This window comes from Gopherus evgoodei, chromosome 1 (genome assembly GCF_007399415.2).
Source record: "Gopherus evgoodei ecotype Sinaloan lineage chromosome 1, rGopEvg1_v1.p, whole genome shotgun sequence".
NCBI classification, from domain to species: Eukaryota; Metazoa; Chordata; order Testudines; family Testudinidae; genus Gopherus; species Gopherus evgoodei.
The window spans coordinates 246,673,019-246,698,807 of record NC_044322.1 but is presented as its reverse complement, the minus strand read 5'-3'; the positions used below and the strand labels follow the sequence as shown (position 1 = coordinate 246,698,807).

General features: G+C 39.7%; 1 protein-coding gene across 4 annotated transcripts in view; it reads left to right on the top strand.

Annotated features, from left to right (window-relative positions):
• Positions 1-25,789, top strand: part of PIK3C2G (phosphatidylinositol-4-phosphate 3-kinase catalytic subunit type 2 gamma) — a 335,543-nt gene that overhangs the window by 130,335 nt on the left and 179,419 nt on the right. For all 4 annotated transcript variants that reach the window (XR_003997645.1, XM_030541961.1, XM_030541971.1 and 1 more), the window contains 2 exons: positions 7,940-8,033; positions 10,840-10,934. Coding sequence is in view for 3 of the 4 variants with exons in the window: in XM_030541961.1 (XP_030397821.1) it covers positions 7,940-8,033; positions 10,840-10,934 (189 nt within the window). In the remaining variant the exon portion in view is untranslated. The remainder of the gene's footprint in view (positions 1-7,939; positions 8,034-10,839; positions 10,935-25,789) is intronic.

Genomic DNA, 25,789 nt, shown 5'->3' with positions numbered 1-25,789 from the left:
CTGCCAGCACTCTCTGAACTCCTTTTCCCCTTATTTTCTTCCCATGGACTTTACTTATTAGTTCTCTGAGTTTGTTAAAGTCTGCTTTTTTGAAGTCTATTGTCCTTATTCTGCTGCTCTCACTCCGTCTGTTCCTTAGAATCCTAAAATCATCATTTTATGATGATTTTCACCCAAATGCTTTCCACCTTCAGATTCCCTACCAATTCCTCCCTGGTAGTCAAAATCAAGTCTGAAATGGCTGTCCATCTAGTTACTTCCTCCACCTTCTGAAACCAAAAATTGTCCCTCAAACATTCCAAGAACTTATTGGATATATTGTACACCTCTATCCCAATATAACACGACCTAATATAACACGAATTTGGATATAACGCGGTAAAGCAGTGCTCTGGGGGGGTGGGGCTGCACACTCCGGTGGATCAAAGCAAGTTCGATATAATGCGGTTTCACCTATAATGCGGTAAGATTTTTTTTTTTTTGGCTCTTGAGGACAGTGTTATATCGAGTTAGAGATGTATTTTGCTATATTACTTTTCAATGCAGGATATAATTCCCAGTAATGGAAATATCATATATTAAACTGATGTATGCTTGATCTTAGGATATGTCTACATTAGGAGCACTTTACTATTAAAGAAATATTTGCATACTATACCAGCAAAGCACTCCTAGTGTGGAAGCAGCAATACCAGCACGAATACATTTGTACCAGTATATTAAAACCATGCCCTACGAATGAAATAAGCTATTCCAAAGAAGCCCAGCTTTATCAATATAATTGTGTTTGTGCTAGAGACTTCTGCCAGCACAGCTATGGCATTCAGGGGTCACAACTCTTCACACCGCTCACTGACATATCAATGCCGGCAAAAGTTTGTAGTATGGACATTACCTTAGTCAAAAGGCCACAAAAATATGTAAAAAATGGAAGTACAAATTCAGTGACAAAATTCTGTTCTTTTAAATATCTATGGGCCAAATTAATATCTATGTAACTCAGTAGTGAATTTTGCCCTATGAGCCCAACTTGAAAATGTCAGGTCATATGAATCTCTGTCTAGATATGCATATGCAGTCTGAAGGTCAGTATTAGGGTTGTCTGGCTGATCTCTCTGCAGAGCTTGGAAACGGCCAGTATGCACCCATACACCAGAAGCGGCGCTTTTTTAAAACTACTGTAATGTTTTTTAGAATTTCAGGTTTGGGGGGCTTTTAAAAAAAAAAAAAGCAAGTCCCAAGTTGTTAAGGGAAACTGGGACTGGGTGTTAAGGTTGGGGATGCCTGGAACTGCCTGAGAAAGGAGACGGGGACTGGGAGCCGTGGGGACAAGGGGCAACTGAGATCAGATGATGGTCTCAGGGAGGAGACAGTGACTGGCAGAAGAAGGGAGTGGAGGATGAGGCGAGACAGATCTGACATTGAGCTGGGGTGTGGAGTGAGAACTGGAACTGGCAGGGCAAAGAGTCAGGACAAAAAGCAAGAGATGCAGTTTGGGAAGACTGAGATTAGATGAGGAGTCTGGTACTTAAAGCCAGTGTGTTGGGAAACATGGGGAAGAAAAAGATGACTGGAAGTCACTGTGGTGTGAGAGGATGGGGACCCATGAGAAAGGAAACTAGGACAGTCTGGGCACGATGTCTGGGGACCGCATGAGGGAAACTGTGAATGGCTGGACAGGGAGATGGAGAGCCACTGGAAGAAGACTGAGTGATTGGGGTGGGTGGAGGAGGAGGTTAGAACAAGAGCGGGTTGGGGACTTTTCAACAATTTTTTTTGTTGGAAAATGAGAGTTTGTTGAAACTGCAACTTATTGTGGGAACATACCAATGAAACATCTGGCCACAGATCAAGAGAGACACCAACCCCAGAACTGATCAAGTGGCAGAGGTCTGGATTTAGAAGTTCCAATCCTGTTGATGAACTGTCTGGGTGTCGATATGATACCATGTGATGGAATTTGTTTTTTCAGTTTGCTTTTTTTAAAAAACCTAAGAAATTACACACACAACCTATATTATTCTGGTTGCAAAGTCAAGCATTCAAAATGTTGAAATGTCAGAACTAAGATTGCGTGTGCAACCTTAATTTGATCCCCTTGTGTAAGTGCATTGTGATAAACTCTTTAATTACATGACCACATACTATTTTTCCACAGGATCTTGGGGCCACGCATTAAAAAATGAAATAAAAACAAAATATTGAATAGCGGCTCATTAAGTGAGCACTGTCCATCCTGTGCACTGAATAAGGCAGCAATTCTATAGAAACAATAGTATGTGATCACATAATTAAAGAGTACCAATGCATACCCAGAGGTTACATAGGCATCCTTAATTCTGGCATTTCCTAACTTTGAGTGTTTGACTTTGCAACTTTAATAATCTTTTCATTAAGTTTTTGTGCATTTATAGGTATAAATACACACGTGCGCGCTCACACACACACACACACAAGAGAGGATAGTGTTACTTTCTTCCTAATAACCCTTTAGATCAGGTTTAGGCAACCTATGACACGTGCGCCAAAGGCGGCACGTGAGCTAATTTTCAGTGGCACTCAGACTGCCTGAGTCCTGGCCACTGGTCTGGGGGGGCTCTACATTTTAATTTAATTTTAAATGAAGCTTCTTAAACATTTTAAAAACCTTATTTACTTTACATACAACAATAGTTTAGTTATATATTATATATTATATTATTATATTATATTATAGACTTATAGAAAGAGAGCTTCTAACAACGTTAAAATGTATTACTAGCACGCAAAACCTTAAATTACAGTGAATAAATGAAGACTCGGCACACCACTTCTGAAAGGTTGCCGACCCCTGCTTTAGATTACTACAACTGAAATAATAGTAAAAAATCAAATGTCCTTTTGCCATTTATACTGCTTGTTTACTTTCTGTACTGCTTGTTTACTTTCAGTCCAGACAATGAAGCTAGACTGGTGAGTTTAATTTTCATGGATTAGCCCAAAGCTGCTTCAATATTTTGTTTACAGACCTGCAGAGGCATGTTGAAATGATATTTTAAAACAACAACTAGTTTTCATTGTAAAACAAACAAAAAAAATCTAAAATTGTATGTGGGGGGAATTCTGTTCTTGTTAAATCCTGTAAATCTCCAGTCTCGATCTATTTATAAATATAAAAAAGCACAACAATAAAGCTTAATTTTGTAACCTAAATCTTAGTTCTGTATCCAGTTAAGTATTTGTTGACACTTCTGTCTGCCTTTGTAGGCATTTATAGAGCACTCAGCAACATAGTATCCTACACTTCTTGGAGTCCTGAGGCTCTAGGAATCAATGTATTGATTATACTGGTCTGGAAGTGTAGCTGTCTACATTTGACAAATATTTTATCCTTCATTTCATGGCTCAGATTTGCAATACTATGTGGGAGAACACAGCAGAATGTAAATTGTTTATACAAAATGAGAGCTACGCTTACAGCGCTGCATGGCATACGATAAACTTCTCATAATTGGCATGCCCCTGCCAGAAAGGTGGCATGTGAGATGCCTCTCTCTTCACTAAAAGGAGCATCATATGTTATAAAATACTCCAACCTCTACAGTAAAGTATTTCCATCCTATTTACCTAACAAATATGTATGAGATCTCCAACATATTGTTATTTGAGATCATACATTAAAATTAAGACTATTTTATCTGTTACAAATGAAAACTAAAGATATGCATTAGTTGTAATAATTGATTCCTAGATCTAAAAGTCTTCAGGGAACGTCACAAATTTACATGAAGTCTCAGGAGTGCTAGGTGTTTTTTTTGGATCAGATTTAGCTGAATGATGTAGCTCGAAACACATTTCCTTTCTGGATACCCGTATGAAGAGAATCAAGAACAGTTCTTACTTCCAAAGCAAATTGCAATTTGCTTACTTAGCTTAAAATCCTGTTTCAGATGTCAATGTAAAGTCTGAAAGGAGATACAACTACATTAAGGGATGTTATAAACAGGAAGGTGGTCAATTATTTTCAGTAGTCAGTCAGGAAAGAATAAAACATTATGCGTTTAAAGCAGCAGTATGGACATTTAGCGGAAATACTATATAAGAATACTCCAAGTAACAGTACAAGCTACCAAGGAAAGATTGTTGGAGTCTCCTGTGCTACAAAATGCTCTTAAAGAGTAGATTTGACACCCATGGTTTATGTATTACCTTTACCAGTAGCACTGCCTATATGCAAGCCCAGTACAAATATATGGAAAGACAGAGTCCTTGCCATGCAGTACACACTACCTGAAAAGATAATGAAGAAATAGGAGAAAGGAGTATATCATACAAGTAAGGTGGTCAAGGTGATAGGAGGATTAGGAATAATTTAGGGATGACTGAAATCACTTCAAATGCTTGAAGATTCACTAGAGGACTCAGGGCTTATCGATCTGGCGAGTTACTGCACAGTAAGCCTGACTGTGCATCTGCAGCATAGGAGCTTGCCATTTAGTAACTCACCATGTGGACAAGCCCTGGCTAAGGGACCCCTCTCACCTAAATGGTTTACAAGGCTAGAAGAAGCTGGAATTTCTAGTAATGCAAAGGATAGGTTTATAAAATCATGACTGGTGTGGAGAAAGTAAATAAGGAAGTGTTATTTACTCCTCATAACACAAGAACTAGGGGTCACCAAATGAAATTAATAGGCAACAGATTTAAAACAAAAGGATTTTTTTTTCACACAATTCACGGTCATCCTGTGGAATTCTTTGCCAGGGGATGTTGTGAAGGCCAAGACTATAACAGGGTTAAAAAAAGAACTAGGTAAATTCATAGAGTATAGGTCCATCAATGGCTATTAGCCAGGATGGACAGGAATGGTGTCCCTAGCCTCTGTCTGCCAGAAGATGGGAATGGGCAACAGGATGAATTGCTTGATGATTAGCTGTTCTGTTCATTCCCTCTATGGCACCTGGCACTGGCCCCTGTCAGAAGACAGGATACTGGGCGAGATGGGCCCTTTGTCTGACCCAGTAGGGCCATTCTTATGTTCTTAAGTTTTTGATTCACATAGGGTTTCTGACCTAAATCATAATGTTTTTAAGAAGTAGAATTTCAGAATGTAAATAATGTTTTTAAGAAGTAGAATTTCATTGTGGAGCTAATGTTTCTAAGGATGTTCTTTTTCATCCTAATCAAAATAATCCTGAAATACAGATAAATAGAAGGAGAATCAGCACCACTAAATGCTCTATCTGTGGCCCCAAACAGCCCAGAAATTCAACAGCAGGGATGGTTGTTACTGTTTGGATTGAACAAGTTGTCACTTGGTTAACAAGATTGGTCTATTACTCATTCCCTCAGAAAGGTTCTGCTTGACCTCAAACTGACCTTCATATATACAAGCTGAAAGAAACCGTTTAGTAACGGAGAGCAATACAGAATCTCATGCAAAAACAGAGTGGTAAGAGCCATGTTTGCTGAAGCAAGCTGACCTCTAGATTTTTACTGCAATATATACGCCTTTCAGTGCATTGTGACACTAAGCATATCTCCTTAAAATAATTTAGAAACATAGACACATTTCACACTGCAGCTCTTAGCAAATTAGTTTTAAGGAATCAAACCATTAGCAGTTGGATTTTTCTGAAACTGTTCAATAAGGTTTCTCATTCTTCATCTGGCTAGGGAGAAACCAGAACTTTGTCGTCATAACATTTCACATCTTCGAGCATTGACTGTTCCCAAAGACAAGTGGTAACTGAGTAATAACATTTTCTGCTTGACTTTATGCCTGTATAGAACATGTTTCACTCTCCAGTAACCTGTTGAACCAGGAGAGAGGGGAAAGGGAGGTACTGATTCCCATACTATCTGTGCAAGTTTGGCTCACAACCCTTTTGTAGTTTGATGATAGGATGATGAGGGGATTTGTGATCTTCTTTCAAATAATTTTTCCCCAAATAACTATGTAAAAATTATAGCAGCAGCTTCAAATTCATTGTATGTTGCCTGACATTAAAAAATAATTAACTCTTGTAAAATAGACCAATTTGGGACTAAAATGATCATTTATTTATAAAACACCCTTTTCCCTCCTCAACAGGGCACTCTGAGCACTACATAAACAATTACAGACAATATTAAAACATCATCAAATATGCACCATAAAGATAAACAAAATATTAAAAAGCCAAACACAATGGCATCATTAAAAAGAGTTTGGAAGGGATGTGATACAGATGGGTATGAATGCAGTGCAGAAGCCAGGGCTTTCTACCAGGTCCAAAATATAGTCATTCCATTTTTTTTTAAATTATTTGAACACACACAGCAATTTGATTATCAAAGTGTGTAGGGTTTTCTGGTTTATTATTTTTTAAACTTAAAAGTACCTCTCTAGAATTCCACTAGACACTTCTGCACAAAAACAGCTATGCAAGTTCTTCAGTGTCTCTCAGTTGTGGAAACTTTTTTATTACTCTCTCAGTGACCATTGTTTCTGTTTTGTTATTGTCTTTCATGTTTTAGTTTTCATTTATTTTCAAGTGCATTGAATGTCCCGATTGACAACCTGGAAGAGTGAAGTCCTCTGTTGATCTACAGAACAGACATAGCATAGGCATCAGCAATACCAGCTTCCACACTGCCTCTGCCAATGTGCACCTGGCCTGACCTGAAAGGAATCCCCTTTGGATTAGATGACAGCTCAGTCTCCAGGCCCTGTCAACCCTTGTCATCCATATCTAGAGTGCCAAATAGACAAGACTGTTGCTGAGATTTTTCAAAGGAGCCTGAGGGAGTTAGGCTCTGAAGTAGGACTGAAATCCAGTGCAAGCTGCACACTAAAACTCCCAGTGATAATGTCTGTTTAGAAGTAGTAGGGTTTAATTGTTTTCTGTGATGTAGATGCTTGACCTGAAGGGACTGGATTGAACCTATCAACTCATTTCAATGTGTCCCCTGAACAGAGTTGAGCAAATTCTCTGGAGGTGAAAAGCTGCATAGCCCATTACTAATTTGCTGAGTAGAGCTTGTCAAATATTGCAATTACTTTTTGCAGGATATTTCAAGAGATTTTTTTTAATTCCCTATAAGAATTTTTCAGTTTTTGAAAGTGTAAACTGAATTCTTTTACAGATTTTTTTTTCAATTTCTGGTTTATTAATGAAAAACTGGAAACTTTTCTGCTAAAATTGTTGGTTTTGATCAAAAAGTCGTATTTCACCAGAACATTTTTTGAGAAAGACTTTCTGACCAGCTCTACTCTTGAGCCATGAAGTTTGTCCTTAATAGACCTGGTTGAAAATTTTCCAGTGGAACATTTTTCCATTGGAAAATGATGTTTCATCAAAATCTAAACCTTCCAAGGGAATGTGTTTAATTTCCATGAAATTCCATTTTGGGGAAAAAAAAATTGAAAAAAAAAACATTTTGATTTTTCATTTTGAAATTACTGTTTCCACATTCTATATTGTATTATACATAAATTATAATATATAATAAAATATCAAAATCAAAATGAATCAACAGTTATTTTCTCAAAAATATTCCAAGTGAAATGTCAAAAGTTTGTCTCTTAATACTGATTCAGAACAAAAACAAATTTTGAAATGTTGCAATTCCCCATGCAATGGAAATTCTGAGTTTCAGCCTGTTATGAAAAAGAGCTGCAGAAAGCTCAGAATTTGCTTCATACACTAATATATAACTACAGGACTGAACTGTTAATTATAGCTTAACTGAAAAGAGGTATGTGGAGATCAGTGTAATGTTTTTTCATTGTAAGTTATAGTAAAAAATCTATGCAATTTAAGTTATCAGTCATGTGTGTTTGGCACTTATTACTGTAAAGCAGATTGATCTTCCTCTCCCATTTCTTTAGCATTTTGTATTGCTGAGAGTCATGAGAATTGTAATGTATCAGAAGCAGCTCGATAATGCCTAATGATCTCTATTTGTTTTGCACTAGTTTTCCAGATCAAGACATTCGCAGAACTGCAGTCCAACAAATGGAAAATCTGTCAAATGATGAATTGTTAGAATACCTTCCACAGCTGGTTCAGGTAACGAAAAAATGGATAGCCAAGGAAGTTCTCTAGCCAGATCAATGACTTCATTAAATACTTTTAATTCTTTCAGTTTGATTGATACATTAGTGGAAGAATAAGCAAGAAAGTCAGATCAGCTGGTGCAATGATTAAGTTAACTCCAGGGGTGAACTATAGATCATGCTCTACTCAAGAGAATGTGGTTTGCTTCTTGGCATTGCTGATTGGATTTTTGTGTCCTGAAAAGAGGCCTCTCCACTGGAGGGAAAAAATGTAGTATCTGAGGGGAAAAAAAAGAAAAGAAAAGAGTTATGACCAATAGCAGACACCATCAAATCAATGGCTGGCATTGGCATGGCTTCTCTGCAAGAAAAGTAGTGTTTGACATCACAATGAGTTATTTATTTTTAGATATCAATGCAAAATAGCCAAATACAATTGGTGTAAGGATGGGGAAAAGATGCCATCAATGTGGACTGAAGAGAGCAATTTGCAGGCTAAATAATCTTTCATTATATACACTGTCTTTCTTCATAAATGATCCCAAAACACTTTATATGCTGTAGGACAGAATGTCCCAACTATTTTCTCAAGGGTTTGCAACCATGGCTCAGTAGATATTTTCTTGGGGTCCAAGAAGAGATGACTGTCCCCAAAACATTGTCCTTCCTCCATGCAGTCTTTTATAAATGCCTCTCCTACAGCTCCTATGGGGTCAGAACCCTTCAGATTATGTTGGAGTGTGTGCTTGTGGGAGAGCAGTGATGAGGGAAACCCAGAAAGGAGCTTTCAATGGCATGTAATAATTAAAAAGAACAGGAGAACTTGTGGCACCATAGAGACTAACAAATTTATTGGAGCATAAGCTTTCATGGGCTACAGCCCACTTCATTGGATGCATAGAATGGAGCATATAGTGAGGAGATATATGTACACATACAGAGAACATGAATAGCTGGGAGTTGTCCTACCAACTCTAAGAAGCTAATTAATTAAGAGAAAAAACTTTTGTAGTGATAATCAAGATAGTCTTTTTTTCTTTGCATCTGATGAAGTGGGCTGTAGCCCACGAAAGCTTATGCTCAAATAAATTTGTTAGTCTCTAAGGTGCCACAAGTACGCCTGTTCTTTTTGCGGATACAGACTAACATTGCTGCTACTCTGAAACCTGTAATAATTAAGTTACTGGAGGACTGAACTATAGATTATGAAAGGGTCATAATCATAGAATTTAAGGCCAGAAGAGACCACCGGAATGTCTAATCTGACCTCCTGTATAGCACAGGCCACCAACAGCACCCGCACACTAAAGCCAACAACTTAAGTTAGACTAAAGTAGTACAGTCCACAAGAGACTAAATTATTATGTGCCACAGGCAAAGAATAGGAGGGACAGAGATGCACCAGTGGCTTAGGTCCTTGTAACGGCAGGAAAATGTTTAAATGAGAGATACCTTGATAATCCTCATAGGTGACCCATATCCTGTGCTTCAGAGAAAGTCTTTGTTGGCAAGTCTTTCCATTTGCACCCTTTTTCTGTCTTGTCTATGTAGACTTTATGCTCTTTGGGTCAGAGAACATCTCTTACAATGTATCTGAACAGTACCTAGCACAGATGTGGGCAAACTACAGCAGCCTGTGGAACCATCCTGCCCAGCCCGAGAGCTCCCAGTCAGGGAGCCTTGTCCCTGGCCCCTTCCCTGCTGTCCCCTCTCCCCCGTGTGGGCCGCTCTCTGGCCCACTGCTCCCACTGGGCAGCATGGGGAGAGGAGCTGGCTCTGGTCAGGTGTCGTGGCTGTGAGCCCCTGCTGCTGGTAAGGGAGCGGAGGGGTTGGGTAAGGGAGTGGGGGATTCTGGGGGGGCAGTCAGGGAGAAGGGGGCAGTTGGATGGGGTGGAGGTTTTGGGGGGGCAGTCAGGGGATGGGGAACAGGGAGGGTTGGGAGTGGGAGTCCCGGGAGGCCTGTCAAGGGGTGGCGATGTGGATAAGGGTTGGGAGGGCAGTCAGGGAGCAGGGGGATTGAATAATGGGGTGGGATCCTGGGGGGCAGTTAGGGATGGGGGGTCCCAGGAGGGAGTGGTCAGGGGATGAGGAGCAGAGGGCAGATGGATAAGGGCTGGGAGTCTCAGGGTGGCTGTCAGGGGTGGGGGTGTGGATAGGATCAGAGCAGTCAGGACAGGGAGCAGGGGGGTTGGGTAGGGGGTGGGGGTCCTGGGACAGGGCAGTCAGGGGACAAGGAGCACGGGGTGTTGGATGGGTTGAGAGTTCTGAGAGGGACAGTCAGGGGGCAAGAAATGGGATGGGGTGGATAGGGGGTGGGGGCCAGGCTGTTTAGGGAGGCACAGCCTTCCCTACCCAGCCCTTCATTCAGTTGCGGAACCCTGAGGTGGCCCTCGGGCCAAAAAGTTTGCCCACCTCTGACCTAGCACAATGGGGTTTTAATCTCAGTTTAGGCATCTAGGTGCTACAGTATTGCAAATAATTTTTTTAAAATATATATATATATATTTTAATCCAGGGAATCATTTAGATAAATTTGAATCTATTTTTAATTTTCAGAGAAGCTGTTGTGTCTCTGAGCACATATCACAGGATCAGAGTGAACTTAGTTTCTGCACCTGTACTGTCCTCACAAAAAAAAGGTTAATGCTAAAGTCCTCACTTCTATATGCCCACTGCATTTTTAGGAATGTTCTGCTTCTGTTGGGTTATCACATCTTAAATAATTGATAAATCAGTAAAACCTTTGTCAGGCCATTTTGTTTTAAAGAGAATGCAACAGAAGCAGCATGTAAGTGAATGTAGTTTCTATGTCTGTTAAGGTTATCAAGTTTGAGTGGAGTCTTGAAAGCCCTCTTGTGAAACTTCTGCTATGTCGCTCTCTGCAGAGCATCCAAGTAACTCATCGACTTTACTGGTAAGATCATCTAATATATCAGATTATCCATTTAATTGATTGTTACAGTGAGCTTTGTCCACTATGTTTACAACACGCTCTTGCTATGTTCAAGATCAAGTCAATTGGGAAAATAGTTTTATTTTCCTGATACTCATTTCAGCACTGGGTATGGAGTGAACCAACTTAAATAAAAGAACCACCTATCTGAACCTGCATCCATGCCCTTAATATGGGTTTTATTCTTAAGTCTTTAGTTCACTTTCCACAATCTTGAACTTTCTAGTTTCAGCCAGAAATGGAAGTACTGAAATATTGCCAAAAAATATTTCCAGACACACTGAGAGCAGGACATATTGGCTATTTCACGAAGGAACTTATTCTTCAGAGCTTACCAACCAGACCTCTAAAATTCAAACTTTTGGATGCATATCAAAGGCAAATCTCTAAACACTTTCCCATTACTAGTCATCATACGTTATTGAAGGCTAGGTCCTAAAAGTTCATTACACAGAGAAATCTTTATGCTTCATATACTCTCCTATCTTTTTCCTGCATGTTGACTAGATTTTCAAAGTGAAAAACTGGGAGACAGGATTTTGCATCATGGGTAGGATTGAGTCCATCCAGCCTCAGAACCTGCCAAACTACTCAAATCACTAAGCTCAGAAAAATCCCTCCCAGATGACCATGGGACCAGCAAGAGCCAACTTTTGCTTGAAAATCTCCTCCATCCCTTCTCTAGTTCACCTGATTGTTCCTTCTCCAGGCTCAGAGATCTGTTGTCTCTCCATGGAACTTCAGGTAGTGACCCACAGAACAAAGTTTGAGAACCTCTGCCATAGCGACTTAACAGTATCTGTTGCAGAGCCAATAGCTGTTGCATTATTGACTGAGGCTTAGTTTACCAGCCCCAATACTAACTAGCTCTGTTTGGCGGTATTGTAGAACCCCAAACCTGCCAGCCAGAACATAAATTCTTGTGTTTTACATACTGTAATGGAGAAGGGAAAAGAATTCTGTATCAAGCATTAACTAGGTAGGGGATTTTAGATTAATTGCACACTAAGCTGATTTATAACCATGCAACATACTCATTTGTGAAATAGTGTAAGGGCTTCTTTCCTCTGTTGTGGGCAGCCACTGGAAGGTGACTTGTACAGGTCTGACCATGCCATCCAGTAGAGGGCAAATATATATAAACAGACAGCCAATCACAGTGTCTCTGATATTTGTCATCGGGGCATGGTTAGACCTTTGCTCTGGAGGAGGTTCTCATATATAGGCCAATCTGATAAGGTATGTGGCTGTGGCGGGGGGGGGGGAGGGGAAGGAGGGAAGAGCTGCTGTAAATGGTGGTGTACATTAGAGACTAATAATAGTGTTTTAGAACCAGTTACTAGGTTATGAGCTGGAAGTAGCCATAGCTTGATATCCTCCAATGTACTGTCTGAAGTTAAATGTTTGTATTAATCTACGTGCATATAATAAGGAACAGGGTGTCCAACTGTTCTTATTGATTATGGAGATGTAATACATCATAATGTGACTGCAGCTGTCTTTTGCTGGCAGGATATTCTGTGTAAAAGCCATTGCAAGTTTATCTCATGTGATAGTTTATCTCAGCCTCTGTTTACCAGAAGCTGGGAATGAGCAACAGGGGATGATTTAGTATGATGATTACCTGTTCCGTTCATACTCTCTGGGGCACCTGGCAAGGGCCATTGTTGGAAGACAGGATACTGGGCTAGATGGACTTTTGGTCTGACCCAATAGGGTCATTCTTATGTAATGATTATTCTACAGGCTAGATTTGTCAGTTCAGTGGTTTCTAATTAAAAGGATGGCCTTTCCATCAGCTCTGCAAATCCTGGTATCTGAAAGTCAAGCTGGGTTCTTTTTGCCTGCACAGTAATTCCATTGAATTACACACCTCCAGACAAAGACTACAGCTGAAATGTAATCATTCTGTTGATGATGTGCAAGACAGAGACTCTAGATCTTTCTCACACCTGTATGAGCTTAGCAAGTGCTAATAGGAATAAAAGATAGTGAACAAGAAGATAGGAATAAGAATACAGATAGAGAGAAGATCTGTCAAATAAGGAGATGCCTTTTTTACTTAGTCACCTTTCTGATCATACATGCAGTTTAACTGAGACTTTTGCCATTGCATCTCATAATTTAGCTACACTGGAGGGAAGTTCACATAAATAATGATATACACTGAATCCATAAGTTGGCCCAATAAATCGATGGCAGCTCTGGAGGTCTGTATTTCTACATTGACAAGGATCCCAAGCACAATGATCACCAGCTGGTGTAAATTGTCATAACTCCACTGAAGTCAGCAGAGCTATAATATTTTATACCAGCTGATGATCTTCTCCAGTATAACCTTGCTACTGAATTTTCACTTTGTAATGTAGATCTATGAAGTGCCTTTTCTGTCCCTGTCTTCTGCAAATTTTTTGTACAAACCAAATCATCTTCAACTCTTACATAATCTGCAGGAGATACTCTTTCTTATGTGCAGCAGCAGCTAATCCATCCATGATAATGGTGCAGTGCAGAATCCCTGTCTGGAAGAATTGAGTTTTATGTAGTCGGATTTAAAAGGAAAAAAACTAAACAAAAACCAAAGCAAATTGAAGATTTTTGTATTATCATGGTTCTCTCTGTATTCCAACTAGTAGCAGCAGCCGGTTCATGTCATCAAAAACTTTGATTGCTTCTCAAGGACTTTTTACCTATCTCTGTGTGTTAGTAATTAGAGATATCATCAACCACTGAGAGTAAAGGCTTTAAATGTTTTGATTATCCTGTCATGCACTGGTTGCAGATGTGAAGTGCAGTTCACCATGAGCCTTTTTAAGTTTCATATTTGAAAGATTCATAGGAGTCTGCAATAGCTTCTCATAAGTAGTAAGCCCTGAGTTGCCATTTATCTAATATTAACTGTTGTGTCAAAGGATGACATATGCCACTGTAAAAATATCCTCTGAGCTAAAACACAGCATGCAACCTCCTAATCAAGGAGGGGGGATTCTTAACCAACTTTTAAAATTAAAATAAAATTAGTATACTTATTCAAGTAACCAAAAAAGAGGCTTACGTTTTGCTTTATGCTGTTCCAGTACCAAAATGTAGATTCTGTAGTGATATTGTGGACTGATTAATTTGCAATAAAGTCTCACCACTTTGCAATACATAGAAGCACCTTCCTCTATTGATGTGGTATCTTTTTAGAGGGGGGATTCCATCTCTCTGAAACATCTGGTACTTGCAATTGTCAGAGACAGAATGCTGCATTGGAGTGATCATTTGTCTGCCAATTCTCATTTTTCTGTCTTAATGGAGATCTAAAAACATACAACTACATAAAATCAGTTCAGAGTCTACACTGGCTGCTGTCAGGGTGCACTATGATGAATGCCCTAGTGTTGAAAAGTCTTTTGGTGATGAATATTACCACTCACCAAAGAGGCCCTTCAGAAGCCAGTATTGACCCAAAAGTGGGCCGTGCTTGCTGAACTTGGCGGGGCTTCAGGTTCATTTATCTCATAGAAATTAAAAATTCACCCATTAAGTTAAGAGGTTCTCCAGGTTCTCCAATTGTCTACATGCAACAGGCAGAGTTGGAAGTGCAGTATTTCTGAGCATTTGAGATTTTTCAGCTTTCCCATTTAGCAGCTTAGTAACTCCAGTCAAAGTGTGTGCACCCCAGCGTGTGACCTGCTTTCTTTCCTTGTCAACTTGATGAACTCCTGAGTCCTGCTGCCAATGATTTGTTAGCCAAGGATGATGTCACGCAGAGAGGAGGGATCCTGTTATGGCTAGAGTCTGGGACTCTTGGCCACAAGACATCATTGCCAGCTCTGACATAGAGTTCATGTTTGACCTTGGACAACATTTAATTTCTCTGCTCCCCAGTTTTCCCATCTGAAAAACAGGTATAATATCCCTTACTATTGTTCTTGCCAACTTCAATTGTAAACTCTCCAGGCAGGGACTCTTTCTCAGTATGTGTGTCTATGAATTCCACTGTGCTGGACATAGATCTTAATTGGGACTTCCACATGGTACTGTAATACAAACTGCAATACTTAATAATAATCGCCTGTCTAGCATTAATTTCAGTTCATGCTGCACAGACCTGGGTTAAGCTCAGCTGTACTTAGTTGTAGATGAGGAACGTGCTACGTATAGCCTGTGCTCTTTACCTTTATTCCTTCCCTGCCTTGACACACCCTTCCTGACCCATGGAGACTCTATCTAAGAGTAGTACTCTCTAGGTTTCTGCAGGTTTGATGGGAGTATGCCTTGTAGCTATTGATCATTTAAAAAATGGATGCCTAATTTTGGACTCCCAAGTACATATTTAGATTCCTAAAAAAAATGTCTGATTTTCAAAGGTGCTGAGCACCTAGCAGCTCATCTTGACTTTAGTGGGAGTGGCATTTTTGGAGATTAGGCTTCTAACTCAGCCGTCTAACTGTGGACCTAGGAGCCCACCTGTAGGTACCATATCTGAAAACCTTACTCCTTGCTTCCCCAACTGCTACCCCTACTGCATAAAGCACACCAATTCCACCTCCTTTTCCTCCGTTCTGGACACATTGGTGGAGAGGTTCATTCAGCTTCATATGAGAAAATGTCCTACTTCCATTTTCACTAGTAAAATGTAACACTCTTACATTACTATAAAATATTTCTCTTCTAGAATGAAAAACTATGAGTAGTTTTCCAGGTAATACATTTTGTGCAGAATGTTATGCTTTGTATTAATAATGGCTTTTCTCTCCTTTGCAAATGAATTCCAGTCCCACTAAAAGTAATTAAAAACAAAGCTATTCTTCCATTTATCTCTACATTTTAAAGAAAATAGATAATATCTTATTGTCTAAATGTTTAATTCTTGTTCTTTGAGCTGATTTCCAAATTAGCAGTCAAATAATGTCTTAGAAGCAAGTACTGGTAAAAACAAGCTTTTATGAGCAAGATATCTATCTTTTATTATAGTAATTGGCATTCTACTGTTAAAAATTCCAATATAGTTCACAATACACTCTTCCAGAAAATTTTTTTTATAAAGGGAGATTTTAAGAAAACCCAGAAATCCAGTGATGCTGTTTCATGACCCAAGTGGAGAATTCAGCTGAACAAACCTTCCATGTTTCACAAATCTCTTCCAAGTCCAAACACTTGTTCCCACAGCTGGGTCACTGGTAACGCTACTAAGTTCTTTAAATGGCAAACTAAACAAAACATTGCTCAGTCATATGGCTTTTTTTTAACAACAGTTGAGCTATGAAAAATAAAATTGACATTATTTCCCAAACCCCAGGTAAGACGATGAGACTGTCCAATAATAACTGGCCAACTCATCATCTGTTAATATTAATGCTGGATAGTAAATCACTGGACTTTTTCCCCCCCTAAAAGTGAATTATCATCTTATCTGACCATTTAAAAAAAAAGTTCTGGAATAATAATTGGCAGAAGGTGACAAATGTGCAAACACTTTGCTGCCGTGTTGTTTTTAAGATTGTTGGGCGAAGCATTCAGTTGATGTAAATCACTATAGCTCCGTTGAATGTGCCATGCCAGCTTATACTGGCTGTGGGTCCTAAACTCCACCAGTTGTAGTGAGGGGATAATTTACTCTACCTCCACAACTTTTGCTAACAATGAATGAATTATTTTGCCCACTTTTTTCAGGAACCAGGTCATGAATGTTGTCAGTTACTACACTCCTAAATATTAAAACTTCTTACATTTCCATTTTAAAGGAATCCTTTTCATGGAGCATAAAAATTGCCCTTGAGCAGAGGCACTGTCCAGATGCTACTTACTTACATAAACCCTATTTTGAGGTCTTACGGCTTGTCTACATGGGGACACTCAGGAAAATTAGTCTGAATTAATTAAAGGTGTGAAATTAAAGCTGATTAATTAAACTGCATTAAAGCTCTGGGTGGACAGTTTCATTCAGAATTAAAGTGACCTCAACTGTGGTTCACTTAGTTCCCTTGGATGGAGGAAAGGCCAGGCCAAATGTGAATGAGTGGCATTGCAATCTGGCCCCTGGGGTCTCAATGCCATTCAGATTTAACCTAGTCACCCCTGGGTCATGAGCAGGAGGTGGTGAGGGACAGCTGGGCCAAATGTGAGTAAGTGGTGTTGTGACCTGTCGGATAGGGTTGCAACACCACTTGAATTTTGCTTGTCTTCCCCTCTGTCATGACAGAAGAACAGCTGGGCCAAATTTCTAGTTCCAATCACGAGCTGGAGGATGGGGGAACAAATGCCTCATTTCCCCCCAATTCAGTATGATCAAATACTTTTCCTGCATGAAATGAAACTGTCACACAGTGCATGCCTTGTTCATTTAACCTTTAGCTACATAGTAAAAGATGAAAAAAATCCATGTATATTGATTCCCTTGCATTAACCTCCTGAGATTGATTTCCATGCATTAAATTTGGAAGTAATACTTCTAGTTTCTTCATCACTACTTTAAGCTATAATTTAAAGTCATTACTGAATAAAGAAGTAGATTGTTAAGATTTAAGATTCTATGGATTTTACCCTTGTTAGAGAAGAATTGAAATTCTAGCTTCTGTGTAGGACATATGCAATTTACTTCTCCAATGCCTCTGCATGAAACTTCAGCATGAAAGGAATTCATTTAGTGTTAAACAACTTTACAAATTCTACTTGGACGCCATCTGGGTCCAGACTTTTTCCTCACTTCAGTTCAGAAACTTGTATTCAAATTTTTGCTTTCTCAATGTGGCTGATTCGAAAGAAAGAAATCTTGGAGAATTCTTATTAAAAATCAGCAGATGGGATTCAGATTTCAAAATCAGCCTTAGCCATTTCTGCCAAATATAAGACTTTACAAGGTTCTGAATTCTCCCTTCCATTATCATTAAGTGCCAAGTGGTCGTGACCATGCACCAGATGGACAGCTGTGAAGCTTCATGCTTGCCACCGATTTCTTCAATGTTTTGTTCTTCTGTCAACTATAACTGTGTCTGCATCAAAAATCAAACTCTTACTGATTAAAAAGGTATTGTAACAAGCGTATGAAGTGAGGGCCCCAGGGCATCCTTGCCCCATCCAATATCTTTTAAATTTTCTTTGTGGTTTGATGCTTATTTACTAGTATGAGTCTCTGGGAGTCAAGGCCAATAGAGTGAGCTGTGCTGTCTTTTGGAGCTGTGGTGGGAAGAGCAGATGCTTGGTTAGCTCCTGCAGGGTGCAAGAAGCAGAGTGGTCCATAGCAACTTCCTCTAAGAGCAGAAAGAAGCTGAGTGATCCCTGATAGACCCTGCTGCCTCTAGAAAATTATTCTCTTTAAATTCCTGCTACTCTTATGTGTGACATTTTCACACAGGACTTTTATCCAGCTTTCACTTCACACTTTGCATTTGGAGGATTTATATACTCTTTTGTCTAGCAACCTGCTGATCAGTTTCCTACTTGTATGAAGCGTCTTTGCTTCTGGCTGCTTTCACAGGTGGCTATTGTACCACACGATTGCAGTAGTTGGCAGGGTCAGCATGTGGCTGGAAACATGTTTCTACAGATCATGCTTTCCACAGTGGAATTGAATATTCGGAAGAAATGTTGTAGCCACTAGTGTTATGTCTACACTGCAAAGAAAAACCTGGGGCTGACCCTTCCCAGATGACTTCTGGGCAGCCTGAGCTCTGGGACCCTCCTATCTTGGGCTCTAGCTCAAGCCCAGAAGTCTACACTGCAGTTAAACAGCCCCTTAACCTGAGCCCTATTAGCCCAATTCAGCTGGCACAGACCAAACATTGGGTGTCTAACTGCAGTGTATACATGCCCTAAGATCAGTGACTGTTGCTTGGAGGTAAGCTATAAGAACAGGTTTCATTGTAGTGGAATATTATGAATGTTCTTGTATTCTTAGAGCAAAGAAAAAAAGAAAAGTTGTCCTGAAGGCTAAATATACTTTTGTGGCTTATTATCTATCCTGAATTTTATTTCATGTAATCAGATCAGTTACTGAAACGTTGTAGAATTTTCTAGCTTGTAACATTCTTCAACTAGACAGTGATTCTGTCTTGAAAAGAGGAGAGTGTCACCATTCTCTTGCATGTACAAACTAGCTAGAGGAGCAGAAATATATGAGCAAAAGAGGAATTTGGGGTGCAATCCTGCCTCAATTAAGCCAAAGGGAATATAATGTAACTCTGGTGTGTGTAACTCTGAGGTTCTAACCTGCCCAGTCAACCACACACCTCATTTGGAAATGGAAGTATACAATCAGGCAGCAGCAGAGACCAAAAAAATAAAATAAAAGCAAACACAGCACAGTACTGTGTTAAATGTAAACTACTAAAAAATAAAGGGAAAGCATCATTTTCTCCTGCATAGTAAAGTTTCAAAGCTGTATTAAGTCCATGTACAGTTGTAAACTTTTAAAATAATCACCATAATGTTTTGTTTAGAGTTACAAACATTTCAGAGTTACGACCTACCACTATTCCTGAGGTGTTTGTAACTCTGAGGTTCTACTGTAATACCATTGACTTCAGCGAGGTTAGAATTTTGCCTTCTGCCTTTAGTTTTTCTATTAAGGAGATTTCTGTTGTGGAGGTAAAGAGCAGTGTATCTAAGACTTTACCAAAGTGTAACAGAGCCTTGTGGAACAGAATCAGTAGGAAGTTTTTTAAGACTTGGCTAAATTCTCTAGCAGCAGGGAAGCTGGCCCTCAATTCTTTACTTTTCAAAATCATTAGCTTGCTGTTTAATTCACCTCTTCAAATTTGGGATGAAATACATGATAGATTGCTTCATATTTTGTCAAGGGAAATATATTTTTCACTGTCACTTACTATTGATCTACACTCATCATGTTTTAGTTCCAGTATCCTCAGGAAAGAATAAATCAAGCAGAGTCATGGTTCTGTAATGTCCTCAAACTATTTAAACACTAAGCACACCTCTCGCACTCACTCACTTTCTCCCTCTCACAAACTCTCCCACACAGGCAATCAAAGGCTGCCAAGTGTGCTAATGTTTAGCCAACTTTTAAGTATCCTCTCTGTAAGAGGCAGAGGCAGCCTGAGCCATAGAACCTTTATTTTGCATTAATTAAATTTATATTAATGACCCCAATCCAGCATTGCACTTAAACATGTACCTAAACTTAAGCATGGGGCTAGTCCCTTAAAATTATGCATGTGCTTAATAGCTTTGTTGGATTAGGGCCAGTATAAGACATGTACCAAAAAGACAGTATTGGACTCTAGATCCAGGTTAGGTTTAGGCTGAAATTCATGTTCAAGGACTAATCAAAATTATGGCTCAAGTTCAGGCTTGGATTTGATGGTGCCAAAATTTAATGAGCTGCTCTTGTAAGACATCAGATTCATCTGAACTGGGAATCCTTGAAGTAACCCTCTTCCTAATTTGGATGTGACCCAGAACCAAAATGTTAAGGTCAAGTTCAGATCCAGATCAAAGCATTTGAATATGAACCTCTCAACCACTATCACCTCTTAAATCCAAGTAATTTGGATTTGGTTATGGTTGATCTCTAATTATATTAGCAATAATGCCATTATCCCATTGTTGTTTTGAGGCAGTAATCAGATTCACAATGAGGTAATCTGCTTCTCATTATTATGCACTCAGTTTGGATTATTGCCTTGGAAAATGGAGGGATAATTATATTATTACTTAATTTATGGGTTATCAATCTTCTCAGACTCCTGTTTTACTAAGAGTAAACATCAACCAAAACAAAGACATTTACTGTGAATGTAAAAGGGCTGGCCACCTTCTGAGTGCTCCATCATGGCCAGAGGTTACTCTGCCCGTTTCCCCATGTCAGGAATTTTTTAAACAATATCCACACCTCCAGTCCAAAGATAATTGAAATCCCTCTTTCTGAGGATCCAATTTATTCTGTCCAATGGGTACACATTGGATCACCAAGCCCCATCCCCAGTTCAATGTCTCTCTCTCCCTTAGACAGGGAATCCCCAGCCCTCGTTCCTGGAGCTGGACATTCAGTGTATCTCTCTCCTTCATTAGGGAGTCACCCAGCCATCCTTCCCAGATCTGGGTCCCAGCTTTACCTAGCTGGAGTCTTTCCCCAGTCTGTAGTCTTTGCCATAGCTTCCTGAACTACCTCCTCACTCCTCTATCTTCCCCCTGTACTTATAGGAGATGCCTGTCCTCCATCAGGCCCCCTCAAGGTTGTTAATGAGGTACAGGTGAGCTGGAGCCATTCTGTCTTAAAAAGGCCCATTTCATCCTGCAACAGTGAGGAATATTCTGACTTTCAGAAGCCAAAATATGACTGAGCACTGTGATACAGCATGGCCAGAGGGCAGCAGGAGAGTGATAGCAGGGAGCCTTATTCCCTGCAAGGGGAGGAAGGTTTGCTATAGATTAACTAGAGCACCTGAAGCCAATTAGAGCACCAGCAGTCAGTCTTGTGATAAAAACCCCCTGCTTCAGCCAGACAGTGTGGGAGTTGGAGCAGGAAGGTTTGGTTGGAGCAGAGAGCAGTTTGAAGGAGTTGGAGAAGAGAACAGTTTTGAAGAGAGACAAAAGGAAAGTTTGGAGGAGTGCTGAGAAATCCAAAAGAAACCCTAGGTAAGGGGCACCTGGCTTGTGTAAAAGGAGGGCAAGAAGCCCCTTCACAAGCTGAAGGGCAGGAGAGGGAAGTAGCCCAGGGGAAGGAATCGCTAGTTCAAGTGGTTTGCCACAAACCTCAGGGCCCCTGGGTTGGGACCTGGAGAAGAGGGTGGGCCTAGGTCCCTCCCTCTCCACTCCCCTCCTCAAGGACACTAGTGGGGTAGTTAAAATACTGGTTCAGAGGCAAGCAATGGTGCCCTGAACCTTCCCCAAAGAAGGGAAAGCGTGAGACCCAGCATAACAGTACTGGCAATTTGCCACAGCACTTAGTTCACCTATGTCTCACAGTTATGATTGAAATAATACAGTACACTAACACAGAGATGTAAAAAAAATTAAGTGCCTCTTTCTATCTCTCTGAGCTTTATTTGTGCCTGGGCTTGCTTTCTTTCAGGTTTGAAGAAAGAGATGGGAGAACTGTCTTTATTGCTCCTGGGGGAGTTCTGTGCCAAAAAAATTAAAAATTCTGTGCACAATATTTTACAATTCTGCAAAATTCTGCATATTTTTTGTCAAAATAACACAATACAATCACATCAGTTTGTTATTTTGGTAATTTATTTCAAAATACTTGTCAGCGAATATGTCTGTAGCAATACAGACAACAAAAAAGATCCAGGAAATTTTTTTTGACAAACAGATTCCTTCCTAGCCATATTAATACAGAACTTTGAGTAATAATTCAGTTAAACTAAAATACTGAAATGTATTTCCCACACCCTTCAGAAGCTGTGCAAAGGCTTGGGGGAGTTGGATAAAAGAGGAGCTGAGGGAGAGGGAAGTAATTGCTTGGAAGGAGCCTGGCTGTGAACTTGGAGGGTTGTTGAATGTGGATGGGAGAAGTATGGAACAGGGTTTGAGGGGCAGGGAAGGGATTGTTAGGAAGTGTCACACATGCATACCCTGGCTGACCCATAGCCTCTCTCATTCAGTCAGGCACATCTGCATCTGCCCCCATGTGTCCCTGCACCCCCCCAATCGCCATATGTCCCTGCACCCCCACTCAGCCATCCCCTTCCCCCTCTCCCCATGTATCCCTGCACTCCTTGTTCCAATGTGTCCATGCTCCCCCTCCTAATGTGATCCTGTACCCCTACTCAGCCACCCCTTTCCCTGTGTCCCTGCATCCCACTGCCATTCAGACCCTACCCCACTCTGTCCCACCTACTACCCTTCTTAACCCCAGTCTGTGACCCTGCCCCCAGCAGCCCCATGTGTCCCATGCTGTCCATCCACCCATATCCTGTGCCTTCTGACCTGGTACCTTGAGAAGCTGTGAGGAGCACAGCCTGTTCTCTTCCTGTCCTTAGCTGAGGCTGCTCCTGCCTGGGAGTAGCCACTCTTTGTTTTGCCACCACAGCAGCTTCTGGTGGGTGAATGGCATAACTGCAGCACCTCTCTGGAAGAGATTTTTCTGCAGAGAAAAAAAAATTCTGCTCTGGACATGAATCCTGTGTGTGCACTGTGGTGCAGAGTTCCCCTAGGAGTACTGCATAGCTATATCTGTGGATTGATAACAGGATATAGAACATTTCATCTTTAAGTGAAGGCTTTGAGTCCAGCATATGTTGACGACAACTGAAAATAATTACCGACTGACTGGCCTCTGTGTAATAAATTGATGTTCTTGGTCTTCTTCCATATAAAAATATCAATATAGTTGGAATTAACCAGCAGTCTTACTGGGACTCTCAGCAGAGAATTGAAGGACTAAATGGCCTCCTTTACCCTGTAGAGATGATCCTTCAAAGTCTGGTTTGAGGCATATAATTGAGTATTCCACAGCAACATTAAATAACTTGTACTACACTTGTCTATACTGTTCCATGAGTGGAGGACTAAGGACCTGATCCAAAGCTCTTCGAAATCAGTGAAAAACTTTCCAGTGACTTCACTGAACTTTGAATGGAGGCTTTAGTTTCTGGAGCTCAAAGTGTGACAGTTTTACCAACACTAAATTCACTTCTTTAATTTAAAGAGTTTTGAACAGAACATTCATTGACCAAAGAACAAACCTTTACAGGTACTGCATTCTTCTCTTTTCAAATTAAACTATTCCCGTGGGGGGGGGGGGGGAACCAGACTTTATATCTTCTTGAAAGCTAAGTTGGAACTGGAAAAAGAATGATACAATATCACAAAGAAACAGTAACAAAAATAAAATACTAACAGTAAAGAGGTTCCAAAAAACCCAAGACATTTTGACAGACACCTTCAAAATCCCATGTTGACATCTTTATTTCTAATAGTTCCTGCTTTTGTGCCATTAATTCCAGGTTTGGCACACAGATTGTGTCAGTTATGATTGTCAAATAATGTGTGAGTCTTAGGTCCAAAGCAAATTCACACTGTAGTCTAGTTAAAACCTACTAGTAGGTTGCCTCCTGGAAACCTAAAATCTATGGCAAATCAAACTATTTTCTATGGTATGTAATGATTGCTCATTATTGCTCCAAGAATGCTGTCGTGCAAACAAATATGATGAGTGGTAACTTTTCTTTTACTTAAGAAGCAAATGGTTATATGGTTACAGTGTTCTTTGTGCTAAAGAATGTTGCTAACTGAGGGCCGGACTCAAAGGGATACTCTTATGGCTTTGCTTTCTCGTAGATAGGTTTAGTGTGTTGTTTTGAAAGTGAAAAGTGTTTTTAAATTGATGTAAAAGGAAAATAAAACTAAATAGATGGTATCAATGCATCTTCATAGATGTTATTTCAAACATGTAACTGTGAACTAGTCACCAACATGCATGGCCCTAGCAGTGTGATTTTAAATTGTATGTAGAGCTCATAATGATGCCTATACATAAGGTTGTACACACATTTCCAGTGAAAAGGGTCGTTTTTGTTTACTTGCAACTTTGTCATTTTTTATCTATGTAGCTGAAATACAAAAGTTTTTAGTCAGTCCAGGAGATTTATTTTTTTTCTGGAAAAGTTTGCATCAAAAGAGTTGAAGCTTTACAAGAATGAAAGGGGGAAATTCACTTTTTCCTCTAAAAATAACTTTTAAAAAGAGCTCTGTACATCAGTGGTAAAGAGTCCCTGAGCTAGAGAGATATCTTGTGGTGTTGTAGTCAATACGGATTGTAATTTGTCAAAAAAATTAAATAAAGTATTTTGTGTATGCACATTGGCTCCTAACAGTCTATGAACATTCTGTTGGCTATTTCTTTCATAGTTTAGAAGAGTTTGTGAGTAGTGCTGTGTCTTTCTACAATTAGGGAAAATGTGAGAGGAAGGAGGTAGGGTTCCAAGCACTCCTCCTTGTGTATGATGATATGAGGAAGTATGAATGGAATAAAACCAGGGCTTTTGTTTCATTACTAAAAATGTATTGCACATTACAAAGTGTTCTGTTGTGGCTGAGCACATTGTTGAACATGATGGAAATTCTTTATTTCTTCATTTTACTATTTTTTAAAAATGTAGGAAATGCCGTACCAAAACCAGAATTCAGAGTGTTAATGTTACAAAGTGAAGAACTCAAAAGTCAGGAAGTGACAAAAGTTATCACTGTGGGTTTATGTAATAAAAGACTATGCCATAATATATACTCACAAGGGAACAGAATTAAAGCTCAGAATTTAATCTTTAAAATGATCTGAAAATAAATATTTTAAAAATTGGGTGTGTGTGTATTTACAGCTTTGTGGTGTATATAAAGTAATTCTGGAGAGGTGGTTTTCAAAATATTATTTTTTCTGTTTTTTGTTTTTGACATTATGAATATTGGGAATGGCAAATCTACTTTTTCCATGGTTTTGCTGGAAGATCTTGTAATAGTTTCAAGACGTACCTATTATGACTTCTGATACCTTAACTGAATTGAAGCGGCATTAATATTTTGCATTAAGAACATCAAAAGAGTCAAAGTTAATTTAACTTATTCTTTGTTCTAACTTATTTCGGTGTCACTGGTGGTCAGTACTTAAGTCTCTGATACTGGGATTTCAGTCTGGATTGATTAGCTGATCCACTGTGTGGAATAGCTCTGAGAGCCAGGATTTTTCAACTGTGATGGCAGAAGAGTAATGGGTTCTCCCAGCTTCTGTTGTTGTGGTGGCAGAGTTCAGTAGAGTCTTGGTGCTTTTGGGAGATGGTTTCAGAGAGGGGTTTGTGCAATCATCATTCAAGTCTTACTCCTACACACTACTGACATAGTTTGTGAGTGAAGAGAACCATGGAGAT